Raw genomic sequence first — 18,241 nt, 5'->3', positions numbered from 1 at the left:
ATAGTTACAGATACTTTGCCTCTTACTTGTTATATGTTGTCCTACCCTCTTCTTTTTCAACATTTCATTAGCATGCAAATCTGAACACAGTTCTGCAGAGTGATACAGCTGTCCTGTACTGCTTATGTGCTTGTGCTTTGGCCAAACTGGGATGGGAAGCTGGCTCAGGCCTCCCAAGCTGGCACCAACAGAGGAGAAACAAAGGTGGGGATGCCATGGCCTGCTCTGTACTGCTGCTCTATTGAGCCCCGAACTGCCCCTCTGCAAAGTCCCATCCACCTGGCAGGGCACCCAGCCCCTAGCCATCCCCACGCCTCCTGCTCCTCAACAGGGAAGGAGCCCTTTTCAAGCCAACACTGAGCAGCAAAAAGATGCTTCCCACCAACACAGCTGATGGCGGGGTACAGGCAGTTTTTGCCTGCCTGTAGCTGACCAAACTCAACCCGTCCACCCGTGGCAGAGCGGTGGCTAGACACCCTGCAGCCCTGCTCTGCTCCAGGGCTGCAGCGCACAGGCACAGCTTTCATTAGCCACAGGCATGTGAACGGCCACTCACTTCTCCCACGAAGACAGCTGAAAAGTCCTACGCGGTGTGAGGGAGGCGGCGGCCAGGTGCAAACCCGGCTGCCCTGGCCCTGGCCCCGCAGGTACCGGGTGCCTCACCCGGGCGGCCGCAGTGCCCAGCGCCGCGGGGGGCTAAACGGGGAGGTGCTCGGCCCCGTACCTCCGCCAGGCTGGGCGGCCTCCGAGCCTCCCGGCCCCGCACCCCGCCCGGCCTGGGGCTGGGGTGAGGCACCCACAGCGCCTAAGCACGCCGGGTGGCCGGGCAGGGCCTCCGGCCGGCCTCGGAGCTGAGGGACGCGAGCGGCTCCCGAGGCGGCCCGGCCGGGCCACGGCAGCGCCTCTCCCGGGCAGGCGCCGCCCCGCAGCGGGGCGCCAGGGGGCGCCGGCGGCCGCAGCTCCCCGCCCTCCCGCAGGATTTTGGCTCTCGGCGGCTCCTGTCCGCTCTGAGGCGGCGTGAGCCTCGGCGGCCACCGTCCCTTCCCGCCGCTGGCCGGGTGCTGGCGGCAGCGCTGACGCGGGGAGGCTGACCGGGACCGCCGCCGCCATGAGCCGCAGCTACAACGATGAGCTGCAGTACCTGGACAAGATCGACAAGAACTGCTGGCGGATCAAGAAGGGCTTCGTACCGAACATGCACGTGCGTGGGGGGGGGTGGGCTCCGCCGGGGGTGCCCGGGGGGGTGGGGGGTGGTGCGGCCCGCCCGCCCGCCCGCCCTGACCGGTCTCCCCGCAGGTGGAGGGAGTGTTCTACGTGAACGACCCGCTGGAGAAGCTGATGTTCGAAGAGCTGCGCAACGCCTGCCGCGGCGGAGGTGCGTGACCGGGGGTGCCCGGTGACCGGGGGGGCCGCACACGCTCCCTGCCGTGGCCTGGAAGCCCTCACGAGCGGCCGGGCTCGCCGCGCCGGCTGGGGGCCCTGAGGGCCGGGGCTGTAGCAGCGCCAGCGCAGGCCCGGAGGCAGCTGGCAGCAACGAGCTGCCTCTCCGCGCCGGCCGCAGCGGCCTGGCGAGCCGCACAGGGTGTCAGCTGCAGCTGTAGGGTGTCTGTGCCCAGACCAGAGGGGTGGGCGCAGCCTTGCTGGCAGCCCTGTGTGTGCCTCAGCGTTTTCTGAATGCCTGCTCTCAGAGCTTACTGGGGGGGCCGTGGCCTAGGCCGGGCTGTTCTGTGTGAGGCTGCGGCACAGGGCTGGATCCTGCTCTGACAGCTGGCAGCAACAGGCTTCTGCTGTTAGCATGGGTCGGTCTGCACTGGTACCGACACAGCAGGAGGAGGACTTCAGCATAATACCTCACTTAATAAAACTGCCGATGGTACGTAATGCTAGGCCTTATACCAGTCTAGATTACTTGTTACTAGCTGATTTCTGATTTGCGAGTGTTTTGAGCAGCCTTTTTAGAAGAGCTTGATTATGGTTACCGTGGTAAATTACCAGATTGCTTACCTGTTTGGTTTTCTTTTTTCTGCAGGTGCAGGTGGCTTTTTACCTGCTATGAAACAGATTGGGAATGTGGCTGCATTACCTGGCATTGTTCACGTGAGTAACTGCTCTGAAAATTTGCTCTTTTTCCGTTCCTATTTGCCAGAGATTATTGCCTTCCAAATGGAAACTCCATTGTGAGAAGGGGTATAGACCAAAATTCTTTTCAGGGCAGTCTGACTGTTCAGGAATGTGTCTCTGAGTAAGGAGTGCTTGCAAGGGCAGGCTGTAAAATGAAGTTATCGGAAAGGGAAGTATCTATTGACATCATTGACTGCCTTTTGATGTGAAGCTTTTAGCATTGCTTTGTGCTGTTTCAGTTTGTTTCAGCCACTCTTCCCCCACTGTTCATATTGTCTCTTTGTTGTTTCTGAGTTGCCTTTGCTGACCTGGAATGCATGGAGAAGTGAGAAGGGAGCAGGAGGCTATGTTGCAGTCTGCATTGTTGTTGCTGCCTGAATGTTGGTAGTGAGCCATCCCATGCCTTCAACGCTTCTTTCACTCGCCCTGTGCATTTTTGGAAGCAAAGCATCAGATATGATGATGCAGGAGAAAAATACTAGGCTGTGTCACTTTTCAAGAAGCACTAAGGGCAATGTGGAAATCATCTTTTTCACATTCAGTATTTCATACATTAATAAATACAAAATAATGGGAATTTTTTTTTAATTGTTTCTCTAGGTGACTTGGCAAAAGTTTTGAATTTCTGGCTGCAGTAAAAGGCAGACTATCATGCTGTTAAAATGCCTTAGTGGTCAACCAAAAAGGGAGTAAGATAAGAGTAGTAACAACTTTTTAAAATTGGAATTTTGGTTGGTAGTTCATAGGAGAGATGTTACAATCATGTGTCTATTCAAATCTTCACTTTTTATTTCCAAACCAAAAGATTTCTGGGTGATGGCAAGGGGAGGCAGAAGCAGCACATAGTCCCACTGGAAAGTACTGCTCTTTGTAATGTATGGTAACATTTTAACACATATTGAAAAGTTCCAGTTTCTGACAGCTTTCTGGATGTTTGGGGCTTTATATTTTTTGTTTGTTTAAATAGATTGTGGAGATCTGTTTGTGGTGTCCTCATCTAAACTTGCCAGACTAGATATACTTTGGACGTGTGGAGCTGTGTAGGATCACAGAATGGTCAGGGTTGGAAGGGACCTCTGGAGATCATATACTCCAGCCCCCCTGCTAAAGCAGAGTCACCTAGAGTGGGTTGCACAGAACTGCATCCAGGTGTGTTTTGAATGTCTCCAGAGAAGGAGACTCCACAACCTCTCTGGGCAGCCTGTTCCAGTGCTCTGTCACCCTCAAAGTAAAGAAGTTCTTCCTTGTATCCAGATGGAACTTCCTGTGCTGCAGTTCGTGCCTGTTGCCCCTTGTCCTGTCACTGGGCGCTGCTGAGAAGAGCCTGGCCCCATCCTCCTGACACTCATCCTTAAGATATTTGTAGATATTAGTAAGATCCCCTCTCAGTCTTCTTTTCCCCAGGCTATACAGGTCCAGCTCTCCCAGCCTTTCCTAAGGGCAATGCTCCAGTCTCCTCACCATCTTTGTATCCCTCCGCTAGACCCTCTCCAGCAGTTCCCTGTCTCTTTTGAACTGGGGAGCCCAGAACTGGGCACAGCACTGCAGATGCGGCCTCACCAGGGCAGAATAGAGGGGCAGGATCACTTGGCTACGAGCACATGGCTGGCTCATGGGCAACTTGCTGTCCACCAGGACTCCCAGGTCCTTCTCCACAGAGCTGCCTCCCAGCAGTTCAGGCCCAGCCTGTGCCGGTACGTGGGATTGTTCCTCCCTGGGGGCAGGACCCTACACTTGCCTTTGTTGAACTTCATGAGGTTCCTCTCCACCCAACGCTCCAGCCTGTCCAGGTCTCCCTGAACGGCAGCGCAGCCTCTGGTGTATCACCTGCTCCTCCCAGCTCTGTATCACCAGCAAACTTGCTGAGGGTGCGCTCTGTCCCTTCATCCAGGTCACTGACAAGTCAGTCGAATAGGACTGGACCCAGCACTGACCCCTGGGGAACACCGCTGGCTACAGGCCCTCAGCTAGACTGTGCCGCTGATCACAGCCCTCTGAGCTCTGCCATCGCACCAGTTCTCAGCCCACCTCACCGTCCACTCCTCTAACCCACGCTGCCTGAGCTTGCCTGTGAGGATGTTGTGGGAGATGGTGTCAAAAACCTGGCTGAAGTCAAGGTAGACAGCATCTGCTGCTCTCCCCTCATCTACCCAGCCAGTTATTCCGTCACAGAAGGCTATCAGACTGGTCAGGCATGATTTCCCCTTGGTGAATCCATGTTGACCACTTCTGATAGCCTTTTCCTCCACATGCTGAGAGATAACATCCAGCATAAGCTGTTCCATCGCCTTTCCAGGGATGGAGGTGAGGCTGACCAGCCTGTAGTTTCCTGGGTTCTTCTTCTTGCCTTTTTGAAGACTGGAGTGGCAGTGACTTTTCTCCAGTCCTCAGGCACCTCTCCTGTCCACCATGTCCTCTCAAAGAGGATGGAGAGTGACTTGGCAATAACATCTGCCAGCTCCCTCAGCACTTGAGGGTGCATCCCATCAGAGCCCGTGGATTTGTGGGTGTCAGGTTTACCTAAGTGATCTCTAACCTGATCCTCCTCGACCAAGGGAAAGTCTTCCTTTCTCCAGACTTTCTGTCTTGCCTCCAGGGTCTGGGATTCCTGAGGGCCAGCCTTGACAGTGAAGACTGAAGTAAACAAGGCATTCAGTAAATCCACCTCCTCTGTGTCCTTCATCACCAGGGCACCCACCTCATTCAGCAGCAGGCCCACATTTTCCATAGTCATCCTTTTCCTACTGATGTATCTGAAGAAGCCCTTCTTGTTGTCCTTGACCTCTCTCACCAGATTTAGTTCCAAACGGACTTAGCCTTCCTTGTTGCCTCCCTGCATGTTCTGACAGCATTCCTATGTTTGTCCCAAGTGGCCTGTCCTTTTTTCCACATTCTGTAAACTTCCTTCTTCTGTTTGAGTTTTGCCAGAAGCTCCTTGCTCATCCATACAGGCCTCCTGCCCTCTTTGTTTGGTTTCTTACTTATAGGGATGCACCTACCTTGAGTGTGGAGGAAGCTGTGCTTGAATATTAGCCAACTGCTTTGGACCATCCTATGTTCTAGAGCCCTAACCCACGATTTCTTCAAGTAGGTCCTTGAAGAGGCCCAAGTCAGCTCTCCTTAAGTCCAGGGTTGCAGTCCTGCTTATTGCCCTGCTTCCTCCATGTAGCATCTTCAACTCTGCCATCTCATGGTCACAGCAGCCAAGGCTCTCCAGAAGCATGCCTGTACATAATTAGTAATAATATGAAAATGTTCAGCAAAAAGATATTTTTTAAATAAATTAAAATGACATAGCTGCTATCATGTTCTATCCTATCAGGGTATCATCCTAAAAGGATGACTCTTTCCTTCCTACAGGGTGCAGTCTTTGGTCAGTGTTCAGTGACACAGCTAAGAAGAGAAAATGCTGACTGTTTTATGATTCCTTTCCATGGCATTGAACTCCTCCCTTGTTACATTTACAGTGTTTAAATATTGCAGATGTTTCTAGATGGAACTTGGTAAAGACAAATTCATCACTCTTATGTGAAGTCTCTGTTTTATGCTACTCACAAGCTATTGCCTGCCTAAGTTTTGAATGCAAGGGCTCTTGAGTCCAAGAAAAAAGCTAGGTTAGAGTTCAGTTTTGAGATCACTGTTTCTACATTTAGGTGCTTAAGCTCCTTTTGAGTTTTCTTGAGATCTGGTCAATAGAGCCAAGAGGGCTTATCAGCTGACTAGCCACTGGGTGTTTCCTTCAGAGTGAGATCTGCTCTCTGCTTTCTTAGACTGTCTATCCTGTAACTGCAGGAATTTTAGATACTCACCTGAATTGATGTGTTTACCCCATCTACATCTGAACATCCGTTCTCTTTCTGGTGTATTTGTTCACAAATGTGACAACCACTGCCACAAGGCAAAGCATAACCAAGGTGACTCTGTGCAGCGCAGTTTCATAAAACTTTAAAATGTCCTTCATTCTCTTTCAGAGATCAATAGGCCTTCCAGATGTCCATTCTGGCTATGGGTTTGCCATTGGCAACATGGCTGCCTTTGATATGAATGATCCTGAAGCAGTGGTTTCACCAGGTAAGGATGACTGACTTAACCTGCACGTAGAAATATCTGCGATGGCATAAAGATACTTTTTGAAATGGCAGGTCTTCACAGTATTTTATATACAGAACCAAAACAAAAAATACGTGATGTGAATTATAGAGAGTTAAAAGGTGCTTAATTCCTGTACTCAGAATCTTTATGGAGCAGGTGGTTACACTGAAAACATCTAAACAGTGCAGAGAGAATTGCCTTTTTGGTTTTGGCTTGGGCTTGTGATATCCCTCAGTTTGAAGGGAAAGCATAAGACTCTGAATTTGGGTTTTGCCAAGTTGATAAAGAACTCACTGTTTTCTCAGAGCAGTGTTTGAAAACATCTTTTGAGAAAAAATTTCTACACTTTATTAAAAATGTGACCTTAAAATATGTCTATCTTTTTGGTAAACACCTGGGTCTTTAATTACTGATGGTCCGAAGATGCTTTTGTGGTTGTCAGGAAACATGATACTAATGTTTCAGCTTTGCTTTAGGCAGTTTTAGTGTTCCCAATTGACTTAAACCCAGGATCTTAGTCTGGTATCCCCTCTCTGACGCTTGTTAGTACGAGAACCTTCATACTAAAGGTGGCTTGATTGATCTTTCACATTAGGCCTTGCTCTGCGGTATTTATTTTTATTAAATACAGTTAAGTAAAATACGAAGCACTAACATTTAATATTTCTTGAAAGTATTTATCGCTTATTATAACTAGTTATTATTTATTCCAACAAAGAAGCAAAAAGGAATTGCTTTCAAGAACATCTTACATCAGGGAGCCATGCTAAGATCTGTCACTTTTCTTCTGACCTTAGGCAGAAGAACAGGAACAGTCTCTCTACTTACTGTGGACAGTATATTTTATAATTATGTCTACTTCTCTTTGTCAACTTGCTGGAGCGACTTTGTAAACAGAGAGCTCTGTAGGCAATTGTACACTTATGTCTATAGAGTATATGCTCAAGACTGGAAAACGGGCTTTTTAATAGTTTTCGAGTTTTTCTCTGTAAGACTGCATTTTTGGCTGCCTTGAAATCTGAGGCTTCATTAAATTCATCTATTAAAATGAAGCTTAATGCAGTTCTGCTTTTTTCCTGGTATTGTGTCAGGAAGAAGGTGGAAGATCACAGCATTCAGTACATGCTCTCTGTCAGCAGAGAGACTGATTTAAGATGAATATTCAGCAAGTGTTCACCATCAGCACACTTTCTTTATTAACTCCTTGGGCTTTTCTACACTTGTAGGTGGTGTCGGATTTGACATCAACTGTGGTGTCCGCTTACTGCGTACCAATTTGGATGAAAGTGATGTGCAGCCTGTGAAAGAGCAGCTCGCCCAGGCTATGTTTGACCACATTCCTGTTGGTGTCGGCTCCAAAGGTGTCATCCCCATGAATGCCAAGTAAGAGAATGACTTTGTGTGCACATCACTAGAGGGGACATCTCTGGTGTTTATTTGGATGAAAAATTCATCAGTGGGAGACTTTAAGAAAGAAAAAGTAATTCTAAAACTCTTTCCATTCTTTCTGCGTATGTGCTTCACCAGGAGAACTGGCGTAATCATCAGTGCACAAAGGCAGCTGTTTCTTTCCCCATTTAAAACCCTGAAATAACTAAAGGTTCTTGAAGGGTTCTCATTTCTTCTGACAGAAAACCTCCATGGATGTAAAGGTATCTTTTTGTAAGGGATGAGAGAGAAAATAGGATATTCCACACACAGCAAAGAGGAAAAAGTAATGACCTATCTCAAGTTGATATATATGTAGAGCTTGATTTTTTCATGAAGTATTAAGAAGATGGACTTCTTGTTAGGGGAGTTGGCTGGTCATAACATCATGGAGTAATTTAGCTTGGTTGGGATCTCTTGACATCATCTCGTCCAACTCCTTGCATGAAGGAAGGCTAACTCTGTAGGTAGGTCTAACAACAAAGTTACATCAGGTTGCTCAGGGCTGTATCCAGTGGAGTTGTGAGTATATCCAAGGATAACCACCTTATGTAGGTGTTTGATAATTGCAGGGATTTGGAAGAAGCGCTAGAGATGGGTGTGGACTGGTCTCTCCGGGAAGGCTATGCCTGGGCAGAGGATAAGGAGCACTGTGAGGAATATGGAAGAATGTTGCAGGCTGATCCCAACAAGGTCTCCTCAAGAGCAAAGAAGAGGGGCCTGCCTCAGGTAATGCTGTGTTTCAGGAGAGCTCTGAGTGCTCCCAGGGTTCAAATGTAAAGGTTAGTGAGTAGTTCTCTGACTTTGTGTCTCTTCTTGAAACTCTGCCTGATGTTTCTGGGCAAGGGGAAAGGTGAGATGGTGGGGCCATTTCTGAATAATTCTTGACAGAACTGTAACAGAGCGAAATGATACTGGACATGCCCAAAGTGCCTGGGGCCATCAGTTTTTCATCAGTTAACACCTGGTACTGGTGTTCATGTTCAGTGGTATTTCCCCATCCAGATTAGTTTTATTTTTAAAAGACAGGCAAGTTATTTTGCAACTTTTCTCCTTGTTTGCTACGCAAGTTAATAGCAGGGCAAGGAAGGATATTAGAAGCTCATAACTCTGAATTGCAGTTCAGGGGTTGGACTTCATTTCTGTACATAGTATTTCATTGCTCTGTAACGCTTTTGAGATGGCTGTACTAATGCTACATTTGTAAAGCTTGCTTTTTCTTGAGTTTTATGAGTTGTGGTGCTGCAAGATTATAGTATTTTAGCCTCAAAATAATCTTATGTCCTCAATTTTCACATTCATCTTGCAAATAACTGAGCATCTGTTACGGAGTTGAAAAAATTTGGGCCTAGAAATGGAATATCTTGCTTTAATCTAATGAAAGCTTGTAAGTACCTAAGTAGCAGGATATTTTAACTTCCCTGTGGAGTTATAACCAAGTGTAAGACTGTATGTCTGCTTTGTCTATACAAATTGAAGATAAATTCTCAATACTCTGTACTCTTCCCATCTTTCAACTAGGCCTAAGTAAGTTGGAAAAAGGTGGCAGCACAGTCTGTAGATCCTGGTCCTTTTGTTTAATCTCAGTCTTGTTCCAACAGTAAAAGTAGTTACAAATCTAAACAAAGAGGACAGTGATGATGATGCTGTGTTCTACTTCCTTTCAGTTTATGTGGGGATTTTTTTTTCCTGGAAAAACTTTTCCACAACCAAAACCTTGCTGTAGCACTTTGCCCTGTTGCCCATATTCCCATAGCTCTCCCCTGTGCTCCCAGAGGCTGTTTTACTAGCACTCTTTGATCAGTGTGTTGTGTTTGGCAGCTGGGGACCCTGGGAGCCGGAAATCATTATGCCGAGATCCAGGTTGTGGATGACATTTACAATGAATATGCTGCCAGGAAGATGGGCATTGACCACAAAGGGCAGGTGTGTGTGATGATCCACAGTGGCAGCAGAGGTCTGGGCCACCAAGTTGCTACAGGTATGATTTGACTGGCATAGGTACCTGGAGTGGAGAAACTCTTGAACATGGTCTTGTCATTCACAGTAAACTCCATCACTGAAGAGCATTTCTTACAGTGTAATTGCTGAGTCTATTCTGCATTGCCTTGACAGGGGTTGTCTGTTTGCAAACAGTTGATAATGTTCTGCCACAGATTTGCTTTTGCATTTGAGAAATTTTTGACCATCAGACAGATATGTTCAGTTTTAGAATATAAATTATAGACAGCCATGCTAATCTCACAGATTGAAACAAAATTAAGGAGTCACTTAGACTTGCTGTGTTTATTTCCCAGATGCGTTGGTGGCTATGGAAAAAGCTATGAAACGGGACAAAATCATAGTGAATGATCGCCAGCTGGCATGTGCCAGGATTGCTTCTGTAGAGGGACAGGATTACTTGAAGGGAATGGCAGCTGCTGGAAACTATGCATGGGTCAACCGCTCTTCTATGACTTTTCTAACAAGACAGGTAGGAGCAGAGTTGTCTCTGACAGCTGTGTTTTGGTACACGTCTCCTGCTTTATCCCAGACATAGGGAACACAGAGTAGCTGCAGTATTTAACATAATTTTTGTTCTTGTGCTTCTTAAACTGTTTTCTGGAGACACACAAAGCTGCGGTCAAGTCAATCCATCTAATACCTCTCAGCGTCACTGGATTATACTTGCTGAAGCTGCTTAATCAATATTTTTGAAAATTCCTTGAACTGGAAGAGGGTACAAGAAAATTATTTTTACGCTGCACAAGCTATCTTTTCAGAGTTGCAAGAATTTGTCTAACTGATATCTGACTGAATTCCAGCATTAAAGCTGCCAATGAGCAAATAAACAATCCAGACAGTCCAATTCTGTCACACCCAGCACTGTTGTATTTGGTTCCATTGTGGCTGAATTTGACTGAAGTTCTTAACCTGCCACGCCAAGTGTTTAGGTCACTGACTTACTGGTAAGAAACACTTTCAAGCGAGTGTGTTCCTTTTAATTCCTAAAAAGATTGTAAATCTTCCACATGTACATAGCAATTATCTTCTTGTATTTCACATCCTGTTGTAATGTCTTTTCAGGCTTTTGCCAAAGTCTTCAACACAACCCCAGATGACCTTGATATGCATGTTATCTATGATGTGTCTCACAACATTGCCAAAGTGGAGCAACATGTAGTGGATGGGAAGGAGCGGACTCTGCTGGTGCACAGAAAGGGATCAACCAGAGCCTTCCCTCCTCACCATCCTCTTATTGCTGTTGATTATCAGGTAAGTTTAGCTGTGGGAGAAGGAAATCAGAAGAGAATTCTGGATGAATCAGACAACTGAAGGGTGCCTAACAGAGATCTGAATGCTGCAAGTTCCTTTTTTGAGCTAACAGCACTGGAACCCTAGTAGGGTGGCAATATTCTGCTTGTCTGTGTGTTAGATCTTTGGGACACTGAGCTCCCTCTTCTGCTCCATACCCACAATGGTTGGAAGATCATGAAGGGAAAGAAGTGCTTGGTACCTAGGGCAGGCTTCCATGATTTGCTTTGTCTGTCTGTTGGACGCAAGTCTTTTGATCTGCAGGCCTGCATCTTTCAATGCAGTTAGTTCTCCAGAATCCTAGATAGCAGGCACCTGAGGCAAGCAGGGATGTTCTGAGGGAATGTGAACCTGCCCTCCTTTTCTGGAGATATGGTTCCTCTCAGACTTTTATTAAGAATGAGTTTTTTAAGCTTTTTCTTGTGAATTAATACTTTGCATCCACAGCTGACTGGACAGCCTGTCTTGATTGGTGGGACTATGGGCACCTGTAGCTATGTTCTTACTGGCACAGAGCAAGGCATGACCGAGACCTTCGGAACTACTTGCCATGGCGCTGTAAGTAAAAAATTATTTCGGGAAGGGATTGGCATGGGACTGTCATCTACAGAACAGGATTGTTCAAGGGTCATCCGGTGTGTGATTCATCTGTTGGTCATACAAGTAGAGAGTAGCCTTGCCATAGTAATCCAAGTCCAGGAGGACTGCAGGCTAGAAGTCCTCTTTGTCCCTTTCTGAGTAGCTTTGATGACTGCTGCAGAAAATTTTAGTGGTGCTTCTTTATACAAGGCAGACGTTAGGATGAAGACATAGAGAATGAACTCATTTTACCAAATTCTGGTATCTCTGAACTAATAAGGATTAACCGTGCTGAGGCTGTCCATGTAAAACTCCTCAGCAGTAAGAAGGTGGTATTTCCTCCCCTGTTATTAACAATGTGAGACAAGATGATTGAGGAAGATAAATAGTTTCCAGTAAAACTTGACACCTGAATAGTCTGACAAGTGGTTTGGGTAAAAAGACACTTGTAGACAAGTATGTTATACACATGAACCTTTCTCAGCTGTCATACCAGATGTGTGATTTTGTAGGAGCCCATCATGTAAAGTCTAAATTAATTTCCTGTTTTGTGGTTTACTGTGGTCTGTGCTCTCATCCATTCTGTATTTACTTATATTGTAATAATGTTTTTCTTTAATAAGAAAGAGTTCTGTTTTTCCAAACTGCTACAAAAAATAGAACTAACAAAACTGCCGTCTAGGGTCGTGCACTGTCTCGAGCCAAATCTCGACGTAACTTGGACTTCCAGGATGTATTGGACAAGCTGGCTGACATGGGCATTGCCATCCGTGTTGCTTCTCCCAAACTGGTCATGGAAGAAGTGAGTTTAATACCTCATTATTTGAGAGGGAAAAGGGGGTCTTGCTTCTTGACTGAACAACCCTCCCTGACTTGTTTTTTTGCAGTGTTAAGCGATCACTAGTACTCTAAATATTCTACAGCTTGTGAAATTTCTGATACAGCTGTCCGTTTTTTTGGAAGATAATGTGAAGCCTTTCTTGTCCCTAAAATCCTGCTGAAAGGGGAGATGCCTGTTTGACAGGTTTTGGGGGGCTATGTTTTTTTCCGTTTCTGCTTGGTGATAGGGATAATTACCATAAACCCTGAGAATTATTTGTGTGAGCATCACAAAAGTAGTTATGTTTTATGGATTCTGTTCTTGAATGATGTTCTGCCAGCTTTAAACTTACTTTACAGTAGAGCTTTCACATAGATTATTAGCAGTTTATGAGAGATCTGCCTCTTAAGATGAATTCTGATACTTGCTCAAGAAGAGAATTCTGAATGGCTAGAAAACAGGGTATTATGTCTTCCAGTTCCTCTGCATTAACATGATAGAATGTCTTTTCTGTTTACAGCCTTACTGATAGTAGTGTTGGAACTATGCTGTTATGGGTGTTGATGGTGTACAAGCATGTTGATCACATTAAAATCTATTTAAGAGCAGGATTCTTGTCAGAATGCTGGAGGGGGAAGCCCTAGAGCTCAACCCCGATTCCTCTCGCTAAGGGGCAGTGAAGATAAATCTTAAAAGGTTATCTTTAAGGAGGAGGTTGGAGTCATGTCCTGCCAGATAACGAGGCTTGACATTCTCACATGCCGGTGAACTGGATTATCTGAAAACACAGGGAAACCTGAACCAAAATAGCGAGTATTTATCTGAAATACCTATTTATCTGAAATACCGTGAAATTTTATTTGTAATGCTAAGTGTCTCATAGATTTCTTCGATATGCAAGGTGGTCAGGTTTTCAATATGTTCACCTACTTCTACACGCTCAATTAATATGGTTATATTTTTGTGAAGAGGAGAGGGGATATCAAAAGCCTACATCTAACTTCCTGTGACTCTGGGTTGTTTATAGTTCTGTTTTTGGTTTTTTTTTTCCTCTCTTCCCCATCCAGGCACCAGAGTCTTATAAGAATGTGACAGATGTGGTTAACACCTGCCATGCAGCTGGCATCAGCAAGAAAGCCATTAAACTGAGACCTATTGCTGTTATAAAAGGCTAGGAATGGACGAGCCAGCAGAAACGCACTGACGTCTCCAGGCCTTACACAAAACTGACTAGAACCATCATCTTCCCATACCTCTTGGACTCTGTAGGATGCTCAGATTATCATCTCCCCGTTCTGGAAACACAACAGTTGAGGACACCCCCGTTTTAAACCATTCCTAGGCATAATTAACCCCTACCCACCCCCATCCCCCAATTATATGGTGTTCTTTTCTTGTGAGGAAAGGGCAAAGAAGTAAGTGAGTCTTGGGTTTTATATGCAGTCCCTCCCCTGTTCGCCTGATGATTCCATAGGCAGGACTTCAGACTTGACTGAGTTGTTGCTAATTGCTGTGCTGTGAGACCACCTCCATCAGTGAAGATGGTGTATGAGCCAGACCTGCTGTCTCTGCACCTGAATGCCTGGAGCTCTTTCTGCATATAAAAGTACTCTGATAGGCAGGTTACTCTGATAGGCTTCTGGGCAGGGAGAGGTTGCTCTGTTTGCAGATACCTCTATGCATAGTCTGTATTGTTGCGTGTTTTGTGGCAATTGGGTGAGAAATCCGGAGCTGAGAGTGGTCTCCTGCTTGGGTTGAGAGGGTCTAACTAGGTTTGAGGCACAGTCCTCCCCTCTTACCCCACCCTCTCCCACTGAACACAGCACCTGGCGTACTTGGCTCAGTACAAGTAGGTGTACTGCAGTCTTCTGGAAATGTTGGTAGGACTGAGTATGTTGCTTTGAGAGGGTTTGTTTGCCTAGTGCGAGTTGTGACTTAACAACTTATAGATGTGCTAATCCGACATTTTGCCAAGTCGTAAGCATGTAAAAGTTGGATTGGATAGTATTGCTTGCTGTATCCTGTAGCTCTGATTTAAGTCGAGTCCAAATGCAGGATCAGGCCCAGTACCATGTGACTTCTGATATTTCTTTTACATTCATTAACCATGACTGGAGGGGAAGCTGACCATCCTCACTGGATCATTTTGGGGATTGCAAATAAAATGGGAAGATGAACACTGCAGTGTGTCTGTGTCATGTTTATTCTGTGGCTAAAATGTTGGTTGTGCACTTTCAAGTGTGTGCACGTCTTGCAGAGAAATGTGCAGGTGGCAGAACTTCTTGCAGGATACAAGAGAAGGGCAATGCAGTGCTGTTTTCTCAGCTTGGTTCTGATGAGAGTACGATAGCTATGATTTGTCTTTCTCGGGGCCTGCCGCGTGTACCTCGCTGGTCAGGGGATGGGGTTTCCCTGTAACCCTGTGTGCAGACACAAGAGGGCGGCTGGAGGAACATAAAACCTCAAAGCAGGAGTGGAGCTCTGCCAGGGACTCGTGTAAAAGGAGCAGATAGTGACTGATGGACTCCAGTGCCTTTTGATCGAACATCCCTTTAAGTTTAGGATCTTAGCTGAAACCTGCTTATCTCAGGAGGCATAATGGCATTTTTCTGTCTCAATTACTTTGTGCTTATTGGTTTCTTAGGTTCAAATACTGTATTTGCTGCAGGTTCAGAAGCAGCATATGCAGTAAGTCATGGCTGTGAGTCCTTGTGAGTCTGACTTTTCTTGTTTTCCCCTGCTTTCTCCAGTGGAATTGTTCCAGATTGCCATCTCTGAGGTCTGAGACAGTTGCTGAATTTAAAACAAAAATAATTTCACTTACAAAAATTAGCCTTCAGTGACTAGAAGACAAATTGTTGGTCTCAAATCTGCAGAAATCCATGTTCTGTGCAGAAGTTTTTGTCTATAAATATTTCTGACTCTGATGTGGAATGCAAGGGAACCCTTAAAACATTGATACTTAAGATAAAGAAGCATTTCTCAAAAACAATTCTCCTTTCATCTTTTGTCTACCATTGCCATTAAGAGACAAATTTCAGGTTTTTACAACAAGCAGAAATCATGTGTACCATGGAGGTGCTCTCATATGTATGCCTGAAGTCTTCTGATTATCAGTGTTCGTGCATTAGTATTCAAGTAATGCAAGAAGTGCTGTCAGTTGTTGTTTCCTGTTGCAAAGCTAACAAATCTGCTAGTTTTGGTTATATGTTGTGCTGTATGGAGGAGAGTACTGGTTTCCTAACTACCTCAGAAAGTGTGAGTAGAAATCTAAGATGTCTCTTAGTTCTTTGTTTAAGCCTGGATGTTTTTCTAATTCAAGTCCATCCTTTTTTTTCTCTAAATGGGGCTGTCCACTAGCTTTTTTAATCTGCATTTAAAAAAAAAAATTAAAAAAAAAGGTAGGTAGGGAAGGCACGCAGTATTAAAATTCATGTGCTGAAATACAGCTGGATCTGCAGAAGAATTTAGGCAACATGAAAGAGCTATTGTGGTTATTGAACCATCTCTGTTTCCATGGATGGTTATTGAAAACTCAGAAATACCTGTTATTGTATGAGGTGCTTCCCTCACTTCCCCAAAAGACTGAAAAAGCTTTGGTGAATGATTGTTACGATCTTTTTTTTTTCTTTTTCTTGGTGGGAAACCACAGGTAGGAGATCTGCATCTACACCACACCCCTGGAGCTGTTGCACACCTCCGTCCAACCACAGGCACTTGTCTATTCCCTGCCTAAAGTGTAGATTCAGTCATCTGTAGGATGACCTGCAGCAGAAAGTTTGCTGGCCTGGAGGCTTGCACAGAGTGTCTCATTAATCTGCCTTCAGCCAATGCAATAAAACCAGATCTTGGATGCAGGCTGCTTTTTAGCGAGAACAAATAGCCCACTGCATTTATCTTACTCTCTGCTTGAGAACAAGGTGGTTTATCTTACAGATTGGACCTGCCAAAACAGAGCTACTGCCTCTGGGAAGTAGAAGGCATCATCTCTAGCGGTGGCTTCCCAGGCACCTTCCTTCTCCCTGTGCTCACAGGGCTTGCTGCAGGGACGGGTGCCGCGCAGCGACAGGGAGCACAGGTGAGCACTTCCTCTCTTGCTGGGAACTGACTGTTCACGGTGTGCTCAGGGGTGGGTGCAGGTGCTGTTCCAGTCACTGTTAGCATGGTGTTAAACAGCAAACAGAAAAGCACTTCAGGTTTTTGTTGCTGGTAGGTGACTCTTTCAGAAAGTCCTCTACATGCATCCCCTGTGCTGGGGGGGTGCCGTTTGCCGGGGAGGCAGAAGGGGCAGGGCTCAGCCCCTGGGCTGTGCAAGACCCCCAGAGAAGGCAGCTCCTCCCGGCAGTGTTGCAGACGGAGGGACCCACGTTTCATTTGCCTTAACAGTGACAGCGCTGGGACGCAGCTGATGGCCTGCTTCTCTTTGACTTGCTTAAACTTTGTGTGCACCAGGGCTCCCTGATTCAGCCTCTGCCACAGGAGAACAGGACCCAGCAAGGTACATGCTTCCAGTGCTCTCTGCTGTGGTATATTTGTGTTGTATCACACACCCCGCTGGTTGGGAGCCCGGTGTTAAACCTGTGTCATGTTTATCACCATCCTAAGTCTCTTGTGGGTTTTTTGGGTTTTTTTTCCCTGCTCTGACTTTATTCGCCTTGTTTTAAACACGGCTCTGCACACATGGCTTCCTCCTCCGCTGGTGGTCCTGGGCTGGTGTTCTGGCCCAGGAGGAACAAGTGATCTCTGACACATCTCTGGCGCATGCCCCCCCACCCCCCACCCTCTCCTCTGCTCCCCTTTGTTCCTCTCAAACATAAACATACTTAACTGGCCTCTTCTCTTCTCTCTCCACCCCCCAGTCTTCAAAGCAACCAGACAAAGCAATATCCCTCCTGCAGCATGTGCCAACACGCTCCCCTGCTTGCAGAAGGAAGGCTTCAATTAAGCAGCGGGTCCTGCCTGTACCTGGCATTTGCTTTGCTCTCTGGAGCCCTGTCCTAGCACGAGGGATTTTGATCACCAGCGCCTCTGGTTTTCTGCCTGAAGGAGTGGCAGTGGGAGGCCCTGTAGAAAACCCCTGTGGTTTTCCCAGTGGGAAAAGCAGGAGCTCTGCAGCTCCCCAGCCAGGGCGATACCAGGCACTGGTGCTGTCCCCTGCCCTGTGGGAGGGAGAGGAAGATGGTACCCTCCTGGCACCCGCAAAACACCAATAGCTATGTGGTTTCTGGTGCGGGGTTTTTTTGTTTGTTTGTTTTTTGTTTTAGTTGCAATATGTAACAGGAGGGTGGGGGTCATGCTCTGCAGCTGGGGGAGTGCTGAGCAGTGTGTGAAATGGGAGAGCAGAAGGCACAGAAAAGCCTCTGCTCTCCCCAGGGTGCAACTCGGCCTCCTCTGGCACCAACCTGGCAATCCCAGCCTGAGCTGCTGCTGTTGCTGCCGGCTTTCGTGGTGCTGAGCTCATCCCCATCTACTGCATCCTCATTCTCAAAACCCAGGAGACTGCTTCAGGTCATGTTGTATATAAAGTTCAGAAACCAAAATAATCACTAGTCTTAATTGCAGAGATTAGGACCAGGAAAGGGAAATGAGTCATCTACCAGCACTTAATCTAACATTTACTAGTTTAGCAAGACACACAGGGGCTGGGCTGCCCTCACATACTGAGATGTTTGAGTCAGCCTGGTGATGGAGCCTGTTCCTGAAAAGAGGTGCCAGGGGCAGCCTGGATTTCTATGCCCCCTTTTTCCCAACCCCTTTTGAGCTACAGCCAGCAAGCTGCTTTCTGCTTAGGCTCAGCTTTGCCCAGCAGGCAGTTGGAAGGGGGGAAAACATTTTCCTCTTTTCTCCCCTCCCTCAGTGGCTGAGGAAACTAAGGCACCAACCCCTTTTTTTTTTTTCCCTGCACAA

General features: G+C 46.5%; 1 protein-coding gene across 1 annotated transcript; it reads left to right on the top strand.

The window, feature by feature from the left end:
* The first annotated feature begins 990 nt into the window (after positions 1 to 990).
* Positions 991 to 14,516, top strand: RTCB (RNA 2',3'-cyclic phosphate and 5'-OH ligase). Its single transcript, XM_080393315.1, has 12 exons — positions 991 to 1,201; positions 1,297 to 1,375; positions 2,030 to 2,097; positions 6,093 to 6,192; positions 7,440 to 7,596; positions 8,214 to 8,370; positions 9,463 to 9,622; positions 9,939 to 10,114; positions 10,708 to 10,896; positions 11,383 to 11,493; positions 12,197 to 12,316; positions 13,402 to 14,516. The coding sequence occupies exons 1-12, from the start codon at positions 1,109 to 1,111 to the stop codon at positions 13,507 to 13,509; spliced, it is 1,518 nt and encodes a 505-aa protein (XP_080249441.1). The 5' UTR covers positions 991 to 1,108; the 3' UTR covers positions 13,510 to 14,516.
* The last annotated feature ends 3,725 nt before the right edge of the window (positions 14,517 to 18,241 follow it).

This window comes from Falco punctatus, assembly GCF_963210335.1.
Source record: "Falco punctatus genome assembly, chromosome: 6".
Taxonomy (NCBI): Eukaryota; Metazoa; Chordata; class Aves; order Falconiformes; family Falconidae; genus Falco; species Falco punctatus.
The sequence above is the reverse complement of the archived record's forward strand: the minus strand, read 5'-3'. Positions and strand labels throughout refer to the sequence as shown.